Source organism: Erpetoichthys calabaricus, chromosome 14 (genome assembly GCF_900747795.2).
Source record: "Erpetoichthys calabaricus chromosome 14, fErpCal1.3, whole genome shotgun sequence".
Lineage (NCBI taxonomy): Eukaryota > Metazoa > Chordata > Cladistia > Polypteriformes > Polypteridae > Erpetoichthys > Erpetoichthys calabaricus.
This window is the reverse complement of record NC_041407.2, coordinates 92,273,964-92,288,610: the sequence shown is the minus strand read 5'-3', so window position 1 is coordinate 92,288,610 and position 14,647 is coordinate 92,273,964. Positions and strand designations below refer to the sequence as shown.

Here is a 14,647-nt window from a genome sequence, read left to right as displayed (position 1 = left end):
ACTGCTTTTGGTCACTAGGTCTGATGCTCCATCTTTTCTTCCTCTTAAAGTCATTAATAGCAGGCACAACTCTTCTTCCACCAGCAGAGTCTCATATCCTCTGCTGCGACATTATTAGCTATGAGACTGTGACCGACCAAACAAACAATGTCACTTACAGATAAGGAGACTTTCAATGCACCAGTTGTACATGCCTTAACAAGTATGTATATGCTTTGGTCACTTGCATTACAATCTGCACATAGGCTTCACCTGGCAAGTGTAAACCTGGATTTAGAAAGGCAAATAGAATTATTAAAGACCTCTGCCATCCAGCACAGCCAATTTTCTCAGTCCTCTGTTCTGGCCAACAGTAAATGACCATTTGCACTTGTACCATTTGATTTAGGCACAGTTTCTATTCAGAGGTTATAAGGTTACTGAATAATCAGATATAATAAATAATGTAATTGTTCTTGTATGTATGTTGTACTCTATGTATGCAATTTTTTATGTGAATGTACACACATTATTGGCACTATTCTGGGGAGATTTACAAGTTTTACTGTACTATATACACAGCAATACCTTTAAATTTATATGTGAACTTTGCATACCTTTTAGATAATGAAGGAAAACTGCAATACACTAAGAAACCCCACTCACAACATGCAAATTGTTGGAACTAACAAGCAACTGCTGAATCAATACGACACCCTATATCAAATTCCGTACATGCATTTGATCTTTTTATTGTTTTCTGATATGTCAAAAATTTACTCCTATAACACTGGGTACATTTGATACTACAGAGTATGTGAATTGACCTTTGTGCATGCTTAAAATGATCCAATTATTTATTCTGAAAACAAGCTTACCGTCAATATTGAGCATCATGTTCCACATTGCAGGCCTCACAGATTGGTGGAAGCCAAACCAAACCTCACGGCCTCCTCCTAGAGGATGGTAGTAACCCTCTGGTGGTGAGAAAAAGGAACGCCCAACTGGAGTATACCTGGATTAAAAAAAAAAAAAAAAAACACACTGTAAATCCTAATTCTTCTCTTGGTCTACGACATTTGTAAAATTTTAAGCAAAGCTATTCTTTTCGTGGTAAGAAAATCAAATCACCACGAGCAGTTATGCACTGTTGGTGATCTTAACATTTATTCACCGCTGGAAGACAGCTAAAAGAAAATCCATGCAGGATCACCAATGAAATGAAGCGGCAGAAATATGACATACAAATTCAATTAATAATATAAGGTTCAGTTGAACTTCTAATATAATTAACAATTGATTTTTTTCATACTGTATCCTTCATTAATCTTGCATGGACTGACACTTGAGAGACAGAGATACTGACTAACATATCAGCAAGTACAATGCTTTATTCAGACTATTATTAGAACTTTATTGGATATAATGTGGATTATCACATGGGTAAAATAAAAATGAGGAACAGGCTAGGGTGCCATCTATTCAGAGGTTTGCTTATCAAAGTGAATTGACCTCTGAAGCTTTCCAATATTGCACAATTTTTATTTTAAGGTGGGAACTTGGTTTGTCAATAAATAGCCTTAAAAAGCCTGCAGCTTTGGTGCTATGATGCATCTAGCTACTACTTAACATCTTGATCCTGAAATAGTGCTCTTTTCCTACATTCTGCTTAACACTTTCTTGGCCAATACACTCTAAAATGTTTATTAAAATATTGCAGCAATAGTCAGTCATGTTTCCCATAGCATCCTACCTCATAGATGCCAGGTGCCGCATCGCAACATCCAAAGCCTGGACAGAATCCAGAGGAACCTGAATTCGGCCACTGACTAGTGCATCGTGCAGCATGCGCCAGCTTACAATAGCCATCCATTTGATAGAAACCTTAAATATTCGATCTTTACCTTCACCTGGGATTGTTACCTCAAAGTCAACCTGTGAAAACAAAGATTATTCAGCACAGCCCAAATTCCATCTTGAAAAAAAGGCTCCACAAAGCTAGAAGTACGTAGATATAGAAAGCTAATTCAATTAGATGCGTAGTTTTCAGAGAATGATAGATAGGAAGATCAGAGGATATAGATTACATGATTATTTGACTGGTAACGAGTTGTTCTCCAATGAGGACAAATTTTGATTAGTAGTTATAATTTTTGTTTTAAGAGAAAAAGACATTATACATTATTGATAAACCTAGATTAAAAAAAAAAATACAAAGTGTTAGTCTGTCTTGAACAAAAAATTGTACTCCACTGGATTTGGTCTCTACCAACACAGTAGTGATGTACCAATATTTAGTTTTTGCCGCCATTATACATAAAAATACAAGAGTATGGTAAATTTAACACATGGTCATATGTTATACCTAACCACCACCACCACCATACTAACTAACACACACACACACACACACACACACACACACACAAAATGACAAAAAACACAAAATCTATGCAAAATTAAGATTTCATTTTTATCCTGATATGCGACTTTCCAGTAATTTAAGATCTTATTGATATCGACACATAGTAGGCAATGGCCAGAAAATAGTAGTTCACATTATGTTTAATAACCTTCCAATAAGTTTGTTTTCTTTCTATCATTCCATAAATAGATGGCAATAGACGACGACGACAACAACAATGTCCTGTATTTCTGCATACCTGCCCGCAGAGAGGGACCACCATTTAAAGCAACAGATACTTAAATGCATGCTGAATAGTGCACGGCAATACATAAATCTATGCACATGAAAACACACATGCATATGTGTACAAAATACAAACTACATCTCTGTGTTAGCAATCATGCATAGGAGTGAATAATTCAGTTGTATGGCTCCTGCATTCTAGAACTGTCTTCCTATGTCTGTTAATCATACTCAATCTGTTTTAACATTTAAATCCACACCAAGACCCACCTGTACTCTCTGGCTTTTTAACTGCTGCCATATTACCTATGAACTTCCACAATCCTGCTATTCAACACAATTGCACCAACTCCACTCCAAAACTTGGTCCACTTACAGTGAAAGCACTACTCACGTTTTCCAACTATATCATATTCTATTTAGGAGTTTAATTCTTCAGCTGTGCTTAATCTGTATATTTCCCTAATGCTATTTTATCACTATAGCAGTGTACCTTGTTGCATAATTTTTACTCAGCAGGTCTCATATCTGACAGCTTAATACAAATCTGCCAAATATACATCCTCGTCCCACTTGGCATCTGCTAGTAGTAAATTTCCTTCACTTCTGCATGAAAGTTTTTTTTGTTGTATTGTTCATTTATTTAAAAGGTGTACTGTACAATTCTTTGCGATACAAAATGCCTGTTAATGATGCAATTATAAGACTGACTGAAAAATTAAAACAATATTAAAACGTTTAGCCATACCAATTTTAACCTATACATTCAATTTTTGCTTAAAGTGTGAATATTAGTATTTGTTAGTTAATATTTTTTGTGATTTTTTTTTTTTTTTAATTAGTGAAAATTAAGTGAGGGAGTGAAGTGGTCAGTGTTGCCTCCTCGCAAATCAAGTCTCTTAGGTTTAAATCCTGCATCTAGTCAACAACTCTCTAACAGTCTATTGCTACCTTTCCTGCCAGTTCCTAAAGGCATTGCAAGATTAGTGAGAGAGTCCAAGCAGGCTCTATACAGTGGTGTAAAAAACTATTTGCCCCCTTCCTGATTTCTTATTCTTTTGCATGTTTGTCACACGAAATGTTTCTGATCATCAAACACATTTAACCATTAGTCAAATATAACACAAGTAAACATTAAATGCAGTTTTTAAATGATGGTTTTTATTATTTAGGGAGAAAAAAAATCCAAACCTACATGGCCCTGTGTGAAAAAGTAATTGCCCCCTTGTTAAAAAATAACCTAACTGTGGTGTATCACACCTGAGTTCAATTTCCGTAGCCACCCCCAGGCCTGATTACTGCCACACCTGTTTCAATCAAGAAATCGCTTAAATAGGAGCTGCCTGACACAGAGAAGTAGACCAAAAGCACCTCAAAAGCTAGACATCATGCCAAGATCCAAAGAAATTCAGGAACAAATGAGAACAGAAGTAATTGAGATCTATCAGTCTGGTAAAGGTTATAAAGCCATTTCTAAAGCTTTGGGACTCCAGCGAACCACAGTGAGAGCCATTATCCACAAATGGCAAAAACATGGAACAGTAGTGAACCTTCCCAGGAGTGGCCGGCCGACCAAAATTAACCCAAGAGCACAGAGACGACTCATCCGAGAGGTCACAAAAGACCCCAGGACAACGTCTAAAGAACTGCAGGCCTCACTTGCCTCAATTAAGGTCAGTGTTCACGACTCCACCATAAGAAAGAGACTGGGCAAAAACAGCCTGCATGGCAGATGTCCAAGACGCAAACCACTGTTAAGCAAAAAGAACATTAGGGCTCGTCTCAATTTTGCTAAGAAACATCTCAATGATTGCCAAGACTTTTGGGAAAATACCTTGTGGACTGATGAGACAAAAGTTGAACTTTTTGGAAGGCAAATGTCCCGTTACATCTGGCGTAAAAGGAACACAGCATTTCAGAAAAAGAACATCATACCAACAGTAAAATATGGTGGTGGTAGCGTGATGGTCTGGGGTTGTTTTGCTGCTTCAGGACCTGGAAGGCTTGCTGTGATAGATGGAACCATGAATTCTACTGTCTACCAAAAAATCCTGAAGGAGAATGTCCGGCCATCTGTTCGTCAACTCAAGCTGAAGCGATCTTGGGTGCTGCAACAGGACAATGACCCAAAACACACCAGCAAATCCACCTCTGAATGGCTGAAGAAAAACAAAATGAAGACTTTGGAGTGGCCTAGTCAAAGTCCTGACCTTAATCCAATTGAGATGCTATGGCATGACCTTAAAATGCGGTTCATGCTAGAAAACCCTCAAATAAAGCTGAATTACAACAATTTTGCAAAGATGAGTGGGCCAAAATTCCTCCAGAGCACTGTAAAAGACTCATTGCAAGTTATCGCAAACGCTTGATTGCAGTTATTGCTGCTAAGGGTGGCACAACCAGTTATTAGGTTCAGGGGGCAATTACTTTTTCACACAGGGCCATGTAGGTTTGGATTTTTTTTTCTCCCTAAATAATAAAAACCACCATTTACAAACTGCATTTTGTGTTTACTTGTGTTATATTTGACTAATGGCTAAATGTGTTTGATGATCAGAAACATTTTGTGTGACAAACATGCAAAAGAATAAGAAATCAGGAAGGGGGCAAATAGTTTTTCACACCACTGTATATATGTGGGGTTTTCACAAGTGTACCTTTCCAAGGGTAACACCACATCCTGGTTTGGTTTCAGGTGTATTTATTGGCATGTTTTTCTGCTTAAAATCAGTCTTTTATATTAATGCAAACAACCCACAAATTCTATAGTATAATACTTAAAAATGAGAGCAAAAAGGAAAAACACATCTCCTTTAGGCAGTTAAAAAATGACATACTGCACTAAAAAAATTAAATACTGCACTAATTCAGCTTAGTGCTTGCAAATGTGAGGTAACTGGTTGGAAAAACATGTCTTTACCACAGACTGTGATAAACAAAGCAACACAGAACCCATAAAACCCCACAGTATTTCTCTGTGATCCTTGCTTTTCTTTTGTGGACAGAGACTTAGTGTCATGTCCCTTAACCACTAACATGGTACCCAAAGTAAAACTCACAGTAACCAAATCCATAAAGAGCCAAAAGGTATTTGTCATAAACACTACCCAAAAAACACAAAAGCACCACAAACAAAAACTAGGATCCAACCTGTACAACACTCATACTTATTACTGTAGCTTATCCGGAGTAAAATATACATATTAAAAAAAAAATAATAAAAAAAAACAAAAAAAAAACACACACCACACCCCTCAGGCAGTGGACAAACAAACACCTGCCCCTCAGTGGGACCAATGACCGGGTATGCCAGAATCATACTGATGACAATTAAAAGCATGCCCCTCTATTTGACACACCTACCCATTTATAGGGCCTTTAGAAGAATTTCCCAAAAACCAGGGATAAACAAAAACACAGTCCCAGTAGGTCACAATGGCTGGAGGGTTCCAGGACAGTCAAAATGAAAATGTACAGTTACTTTGAGCACAGAATGTAATTTCCAATAGAGTTCTACTAGTGCTTTTAACATTGTTTATTCCTGGTAATACAATGCCAATCCATGAAAGGGCTATGGCTACATATACATCCACACTCATTCGAAACGGGCCAATTTTAAATTACCAGTAAACCTAACTTGTACCTCTTTGGCATGTAAGAGGAAATGGGACCATTCATAAAGTCCCATAAAACAAACATGCAGAGACAGGGAATATGTGCATCATCCACATAATTGATTGATTGATTGATTGATTATAGATAGATAGATAGATAGATAGATAGATAGATAGATAGATAGATAGATAGATAGATAGATAGATAGATAGATAGATAGATAGATAGATAGATAGATAGATAGATAGATAGATAGATAGATAGATAGATAGATAGATAGATAGATAGGCCTGGTGTGAAACACAGGCTATGAGGCACATGTAATACAGTTAGAAAGAAAGAAAAAAAAAAGTCAATATTCAGATACTTGTTTTAAATTAAGTGCTTAAAGCTCATAATAATAATAAGTTAAGGGACAACAAGGAAATCCTCTCTATTTGAGACCAGAGAAAAAAAAAATCTATAAAATTACATCTTATACTCTTAGGTTTGATAAAATTCATTTGTTTCAATTTTTGCACCTGTAAAGCAACAGAGGCCCTATACTAAAGTAAAAGATTGCACAATTTGTGAATTTCCCCTTGGGATTAATAAAGTATCTATCTATCTAAACCATGATCTTGTGCAGAACTATGTGAGACACACAGCACATTCAGCAACAGAACTCTGTTTCAACCAGACATAAATTAAGATGACATCTTGCCTGAAGAAGGGGCCCGAGTTGCCTCGAAAGCTTGCATATTGTAATCTTTTTAGTTAGCCAATAAAAGGTGTCATTTTGCTTGGCTTTTCTTGACATACAATCATATAGTTGCATTTAGTACATATGGATGCAATAGAAAATTAGCATTAAAGAACACCCTTTTCAGCTTACAAAAATTACATCTTGTGCACCAAAATAAATAAAATTACAAGTTTCTACCATTTAGAGTATGTTTGGTGTTTCACAACAAAGTTCAGTATGTATGCCAAAAATCACAATATGTGCGGTCATTGAATTTTAAACACCTTCAGATTCTCATTCTCTCCTAGTGAAAAATGTTTCAGGACCATTGCCTTTTATATTCCACACTCAAGAAAAGGGCTGCAGAATTCCATTACTGTATAAAGTCTCTTGAAACACTTAAGGTCTAGTCGGCCATCCACAACAAACATCACTGGAAAGATCAAAGTATGTGTGAGGTTGCAATTATTAAATCTATTCTTCATGGAAGAATAAACAAAAAGGTGGTTCTGTACATGTTGGGTGTCCAGAATGTTGACTGCTGAAATTACGCAATATGAAATTTAGTGTTTCTAGAAAAATCTAATGCTAATTAATTCAGAGACGGAGAAATGTTCCATAACTGGAAATGAAACTTGAACAAAGCACTATAACCCAGGGATCAAGCAACTTCTGAAATAACTGGAAGCAAAGGGAATCCTTCAAAAAAAAAAAACTAAGAAGTTCAAGGAAGTCAATGTGAAAAATGTATGATGTTGAGGGTACACCCCGTATTACTTATACGGTATTGAGAGAAGTATTGATTTGCATTGACATATGCAGCAGTCAGCGTAATGTGGGAAGATCGATCCCTTTCTGCTTCATGGTAATTCCCACATTCATTCTGCACAGGATGCCAAGGCTGTTCTATGAAGATGGATTCAAAGAGAAGCCACATCCTCCCTTCTCTCCAGACCTCGCCCCATGTCACTATCCATGAGACATGCTATGCCAAAAATGAAGATCTCAAGTCAGCTGCAGAAGAGCAGTTACATAAGCAAGACAAAGTGTTTTACATAGTGGAATGGAAAAACTTCTGGAATTATGGTGAAAGGTGTAATTTGTTTAATAGTGTTTCACTTAACAGTTCAGGATGAAAACCTTTTGTTCACACTTTATGCTCATCCAAAAATACACAAAGTGCACATGAAAAGAACTAGCCTTTACCAAACTCACACTTACAAAATGACCATCAATCATCAGTAGTGAGATTCACACAAACCTCTATCCCTTTTCAATGAGCTCTATGCCTACTTGCACACCCAAATTATGACATACTACCACCACTTTTTCCATTCTTCGATGACTAACAGAAGCATATACCCGCTCATTGCTGATTGGCAGTGCAGTGACTGTGTAGATATTCTTCTTTCCATCATAAACCGGCTTCCTGTCTCCAAAGATCTGGGGCTTAAAATGCTGCACCATGTACTCCACCACTTCCCTACAATGTGGGATAGATAAAGAAAACTTGAATGCAACATACCAAGGACTAGCCACTGCAAAAATTACAAGAAAGACCAGAAGAGGTAGACTTTCAAGTGTAAAATACACATCCCAAGATTACATGGCAAAAGGGAGTTGGGGCACACTTTATGCCAACAGATCCATCCACTAAAAATTTCAAGGCAACACATTCAATACCTGTTAACCCGCCGAGGGCATTTGTCAGGCTTGATGTCCACTTCATAATGGTACACGTCCATCTTGGGGATGTCCACTTCAAAGTAGTTGGCAAGTAGCTTGATGGGCTTCCCCACTGTGCCAATTCCAGGTCGACGAGGTGCCTGGAATACCTGCTGCAGTGGAGGCAACAACGGCCCCACAGGCGCTGCAGAGACAGAGGATAGTGTAAGAAGCAAGACTGGGCACAAACAAGGAAAGACATTATCAAGCAAAGATACCAGGCCAAGTCAGAGGAACATTAGCCTACAGAAGCTTGACTGAAGGAAGTTAGCTGGTGAAGAGAATAACATGGTGATGAAGACATTTTGCATAGAGACATTAGGACAGCATAGCAGCTTTCACCCCTGTCCCTTCCCCCCATCTTCACACAGAAGCCCAACATGCCTCCCCTCGCCATGGAGAACGCACATTATCAGCCCTTTTGTCATGGAAATGTTTGGGGCCAAGCAAAGGGAGCACTAGGACACAAAGCCTTCTCCAGCAGTGATTAAGCATGCTGTCTGTGGACGGTGGTAGGCAGAATTCACTGTCGCTAAGAGATTTCAGCCACCCGATAGTAAATCTAAGAAAGGATCCTGGTGGGCCTGTCACCCTGCACAAGCTGTACCATTATAACTTTGGGCAAGTTTCTTTTCAGGGACTTCGCCACTCACACCCTGAACACTTTCTAGTGCACACACACACAAAAAAAAAAAAAAAGAACACAACAACTCACCGGCTCCTGATGGTCCTGGTTCCATCCCATACAGCCTGCTGTGCTCCTGTGAGGACTACAGTTGCCTTTAACCGTAACCGAGCACCAGGGTGTCAAAGGGGCTTGCTGCTCCAAATAATCCTGGCCACTACGATGCTGTGGAGTCTCCGTGCTGCTCTACACTTACTGTTTGTTGATCCAAAAAGGTGACGTCAAAAAGAAATCTAAGCCTGTTCCCAAGTATTCTCCAACACACTTTATATATAAAAAAAAAAAAAAAAAAAAAGCTTCTCCCACCTTTTACTAACAGTCAGTACTTCCCTGTCTGCCACACCACCTTGCAGAAGATTTTACCTGGCTGCACCACTTTTCTATCCTGTCTCCAAGACCCCCCCACCCCCCTGCACTGCTTAGTCCCCAGTGTTTAATAACTGTAAACTCAACTATGCTAAAAGCAGGACTGCACTGTCCAGCCTTGTTGATGCTTGGTTGAAGGCCTCTTTATTTGGTCATTTGGTCAATGATGTCACCCAAGTGGACTCGTCTGGATTCAGTGGCCAATCCGGTCAAATTGGTACTTCCTACTGGCAAATCCTTCTTAACCAGTTAGTTTTATATGAAGCCTGCTTTACGTCCTTGAACTACTGTCAAGTTTACAGGAAGTCTAGGAAACTGGCCATTGTGTCCAGACTTTCCACTTTACCAACCAGACTCTTCAACGCACATCTTTTGGGCAACCTGGATGGCCAGCTTCTTTTGGCCGGTTTTGACGTGAAGCTGTCTAGCGACTCATCTCCTTAGTAAGTCTCACTGGTTTCCTTTCTGTTTATCATGGAGCAGCCTCACTGGAGTCATGAGTCTCCTATCCATCCGATTCCTTGCATTATCCTCTGCACAGTTCCGGAAACAAAGTGGCTAGACTGAACCTGCGTCTAACCAATCAACAGTCAATTCTGGCTACTCTTCTATCAAGTCCAAACCTGGCACTCGCTCCGACTTTTCTGTGCTCTTTGTCCAGCCCGTAAAGTCGGCCTGATTGTCTCTCTACTGTCTCCCCTCTTTCCAGTCCTCTCTGGATACTTAAACTGCCTATCTGGACTCGGATCTCGCTGTCCAGCCCTCAAGGAGAAGTTACCTGACTGGACTCTTTTCAGCTCAGTTCGCTGAGGAGCACTATTAGTTTCTTTTCGGCCTAGTGCACGGAGTTCTCCGTTTTCTTCCCACTCTTTCCTCGGTCCCTTGCATTGCCAAGTCGGACTCCCCTGTTCGGTTCCCGGATGTGGCGTGGCTGGACTTCTCTGTCCAGTGTCCCACTATAGCCCTTATGCTTCTTACTCTCTCAAGAAGCTTGTTTCCTCAAAGCCAGAAGAACGCCTGGTGCATGAAAACCGCCTGCTACATGAAAATCCTGAACTGCTCTTCAGACTGATTTGCCGCGTCTCACTGGCCCACACCGCCTCAAACTCCAGCTCCGTGCGCCGGTCTGCTACTGGCCGCTTTTCTATCAGTGGGGTTCCAGCTGAACAAAGAGGGAGGAAGCGCGGCTTGCATCCTTCTCGGGCCGGAGAGCCGACAATACCTAGAACAGAGACACCTAGCTGTGGAGGAGCGTTCTACCGCCGGCTTCATTTATTGCTCAAATCAGATAAAATCAAACCCGTTTTTGAGATATGCAAATATTAGGAAATTATATTTTTTTCAGATTTTAAATAGGTACAGAAGACTTAGCTTCCTACTGTTTAATATTACATTTTTAAGCATTTTAATTCTATCAATAATAAAGTATATTAGTAATACTATTTATCCATTACCATCTTAAAGAAACATTAAAAAATTAGGAATACTGTAACTGATATAAAAGTGTCACAACAACTAAGCCATTAAGTAAAGAGGAAATCAGAGTTTAATATTACAAACTGTCAAGAAAAGAGTTGAGTCTCTTTTTCATTTTTATTCCTTTTGTGCTTTTACTAGCTTTTCTTCATGTTGTTTCTAAACATTTTAATGTCCATACAAGAAAGTGAAACACATTATCTAACAGATTATTCTGAAATTTAGATGTATGTACCAGTCAAAAGTCTGAACACAACTGGGCATTTTAATGTTTTTTTTTTAGAAACTGATACCTTTTATCAAACTACTGTCATTTGGATCTAAAAATATAGCCATGACATTCTTAGGGCTGCTAATGGCTATTAGTTCTTGAAATGATTCATTTTTAATTCATCATTTACATGTGACTGCAGAGCCCAATTTTCAGCAGCTATGCTCTTTTAGTTTATTCGTAATTAATCATGTTTAAACGCTAATTGGTTATTAGAGAAACCTTTGTAATTGCATTAGCACTGCTGAAACCTATTATTCAGTTCACTTGGATTGCAAGGAACTGGCATTCCTAAAGTACAGTTCTGAATTTAAAATGGCCAAAATGAAACAGCTTTCTCGAGAAATATGTCAGGCTCTTTGTTTTTTGAATGAAAGTTATTCCATGTGAAAGATTTCCAAGATATTGAAGATTTCATACAAATGTGTATATTGCTATCTTGAGAGAAGACAGCAAACTGGATCTAACCAGGAGAGAAGTAGAAGGCCCAGATGGAGAATTTCATAAAAGAATAAGGATATCAGAATTTGTAGTATAAGAGGTGTTCAGTTGGCTTCTTCCTAAAATACAGACCAGATACCAGAGTCATCTGCAACAGAGAAAAAAACGACTCCAGGATGCTGACCATAATACATTTTCCAAGTCATCTTTCATCCAATGTCTGTGTTCTTTTGCCCATTTTAACATTTTCTTTATATTTGCCAGTTTCAAATAAGGTTTCTTCTCTGCCTCTATGGCCAGTATCCCAGAATCACATTTTAATTGCTAAAGATGACACTGGTATGTAGCATGCATTTAAGGAACAAGCTATCTGAGGCCCTGTAAGGTGCTGGTTCTTCACACTACTTCTTCTCCTCTTATGTAGTTGTCTGTCTGGACCTCCCCCTTCTTTTTCTATCTTTGTTAGACCCACTTTGTCCTCTCCTCTCAAGGCATTGATAGATGCCTTTGTATGAAATCTTCACTTTCAAGGCAATCTGTTGCATGAAATAACCTTCATTCTGCCAAAAAGCAGTACACTGATATGTTTCTTAAGAAAGCTGTTTCATTTAGGCCATTTTTGAATTTTAGGGATATCAGCACCTAGCAATCCAAGAGAAAAGAATAACATGTTTCAGTGGTGATAATGTGATTACAAAGATTTCTGTAAAAACTAATTAGCTTATAAAAATGACTACTTAGGAATAAGATATGGGAGTTCACCATTGGGACATTGAAGGAAAGGCTGCAGAAAAATGGGTTTAGTCATCATATCCATCCATCCATCCATTTTCCAACCCGCTGAATCCAAACACAGGGTCACGGGGGTCTGCTGGAGCCAATCCCAGCCAACACAGGGCACAAGGCAGGAAACAATCCTGGGCAGGGTGCCAACCCACCGCAGGACACACACAAACACACCCACACACCAAGCACACACTAGGGCCAATTTAGAATCACCAATCCACCTAACCAGCATGTCTTTGGACTGTGGGAGGAAACCGGAGCGCCCGGAGAAAACCCACGCAGACACGGGGAGAACATGCAAACTCCACGCAGGGAGGACCCGGGAAGCGAACCCAGGTCCCCAAGTCTCCCAACTGCGAGGCAGCAGCACTACCCACTGCGCCACCGTGCCGCCCTAGTCATCATATATGAATACTAATTAAACATCTGTAATTTCAAGCAGTAACAGCCAATAGCAACACTACTGATGTATTGTCTGTATTGTTAAATCTTCTTCTTCTTTTGGCTGCTCCCATTAGGTGTTGCCATAGCAGATCATCTTCTTCCATATCTTCCTGTCCTCTATATCTTGCTCTGTTACACCCATCACCTGCATGTCCTCTCTCACCACATCCATAAACCTTCTCTTAGGCCTTCCTCTTTTCCTCTTGACTTGCAGCTCTATCTTTAACATCCTTCTCCCAATATGCCCAGCATCTCTCCTCTGCACATGTCCAAACCAATGCAATCTCGCCTCTCTCAACCATCCAACCTGAGTTGACCCTCTAATGTCCTCATTTCTAATCCTGTCCATCTTCGTCACACCCAATGCAAATCTTAGCATCTTTAACTCTGCCACTTCCAGCTCTGTCTCCTGCTTTCTGGTCAGTGCCACCATCTCCAGTCCATATAACATAGCTGGTCTCACTACCGTCCTGTAGACCTTCCCTTTCACTCTTGCTGATACCCGTCTGTCACAAATCACTCCTGACACTCTTCTCCACCCATTCCACCCTGTCTGCACTCTCTTTTTCATTTCTCTGCCACAATCCCCATTACTCTGTACTGTTGATCCCAAGTATTTAAACTCATCTAACTTCACCAGCTCTACTCCCTGCATCCTCACCATTCCACTCACCTCCCTCTCATTTACACACATGTATTCTGTCTTGTTCCTACTGACCTTTATTCCTCACCTCTCTAGAGCATATCTCCACCTCTCCAGTGTATCCTCAACCTGCTGTCTACTCTCGCTACAGATCACAATGTCATCAGCAAACATCATAGTCCATGGGGACTCCTGTCTAATCTTGTCTGTCAACCTGTCCATCACCATTGTAAATAAGAAAGGGCTCAGAGCCGATCTCTGATGTAATCCCACCTCCACCTTGAATGCATCCATCACTCCTACCGCAGACCTCACCACTGTCACTCTTCCCTTATATATCCCGTACAACTCTTACATACTTCTCTGCCACTCCCAATTTCCTCATACAATACCACAGCTCCTTTCGAGGCACCCTGTTATATGCTTTCTCCAGGTCCACAAAGACGCAATGCAACTCCTTCTGGCCCTCTCTATACTTCTGCATCAACTCCCTCAGAGCAAACACCGCATCTGTGTTGCTCTTTCTTGGCATGAAACCATACTGGTGCACACTAATTATCATCAATTTTATCCCCCTGTAGTTACTACAGCTCTGCACATCCCCCTTATTCTTAAAAATCAATACCAGTACACTTCTGCTCCACTCCTCAGGCATCCTCTCACTTTCCAAGATTCCATTAAACAATCTGGTTATAAACTCCACTGCCATCTCTCCTAAACACCTCCATGCTTCCACAGGTGTGTCATCTGGACCAACGACTTTTCCATTCTTTATCCTCTTCATAGCTGTCCTTACTTCTTCCTTGCTAATCTGTTGCACTTTCCTGATTCACTATCTCCAC

At 39.8% G+C, this 14,647-nt stretch overlaps 1 protein-coding gene across 1 annotated transcript in view; it reads right to left on the bottom strand.

The window, feature by feature from the left end:
* ago1 (argonaute RISC component 1) overlaps positions 1 to 10,922 on the bottom strand; it is a 39,937-nt gene extending 29,015 nt beyond the window's left edge. The window contains exons 1-5 of the mRNA XM_028818788.2: positions 9,409 to 10,922; positions 8,652 to 8,838; positions 8,331 to 8,451; positions 1,733 to 1,914; positions 858 to 994 (exon numbers count right to left, since the gene is read on the bottom strand). Coding sequence (XP_028674621.1) covers positions 858 to 994; positions 1,733 to 1,914; positions 8,331 to 8,451; positions 8,652 to 8,838; positions 9,409 to 9,433 — 652 coding nt within the window. The 5' untranslated portion in view covers positions 9,434 to 10,922. The remainder of the gene's footprint in view (positions 1 to 857; positions 995 to 1,732; positions 1,915 to 8,330; positions 8,452 to 8,651; positions 8,839 to 9,408) is intronic.
* Positions 10,923 to 14,647: the final 3,725 nt, after the last annotated feature.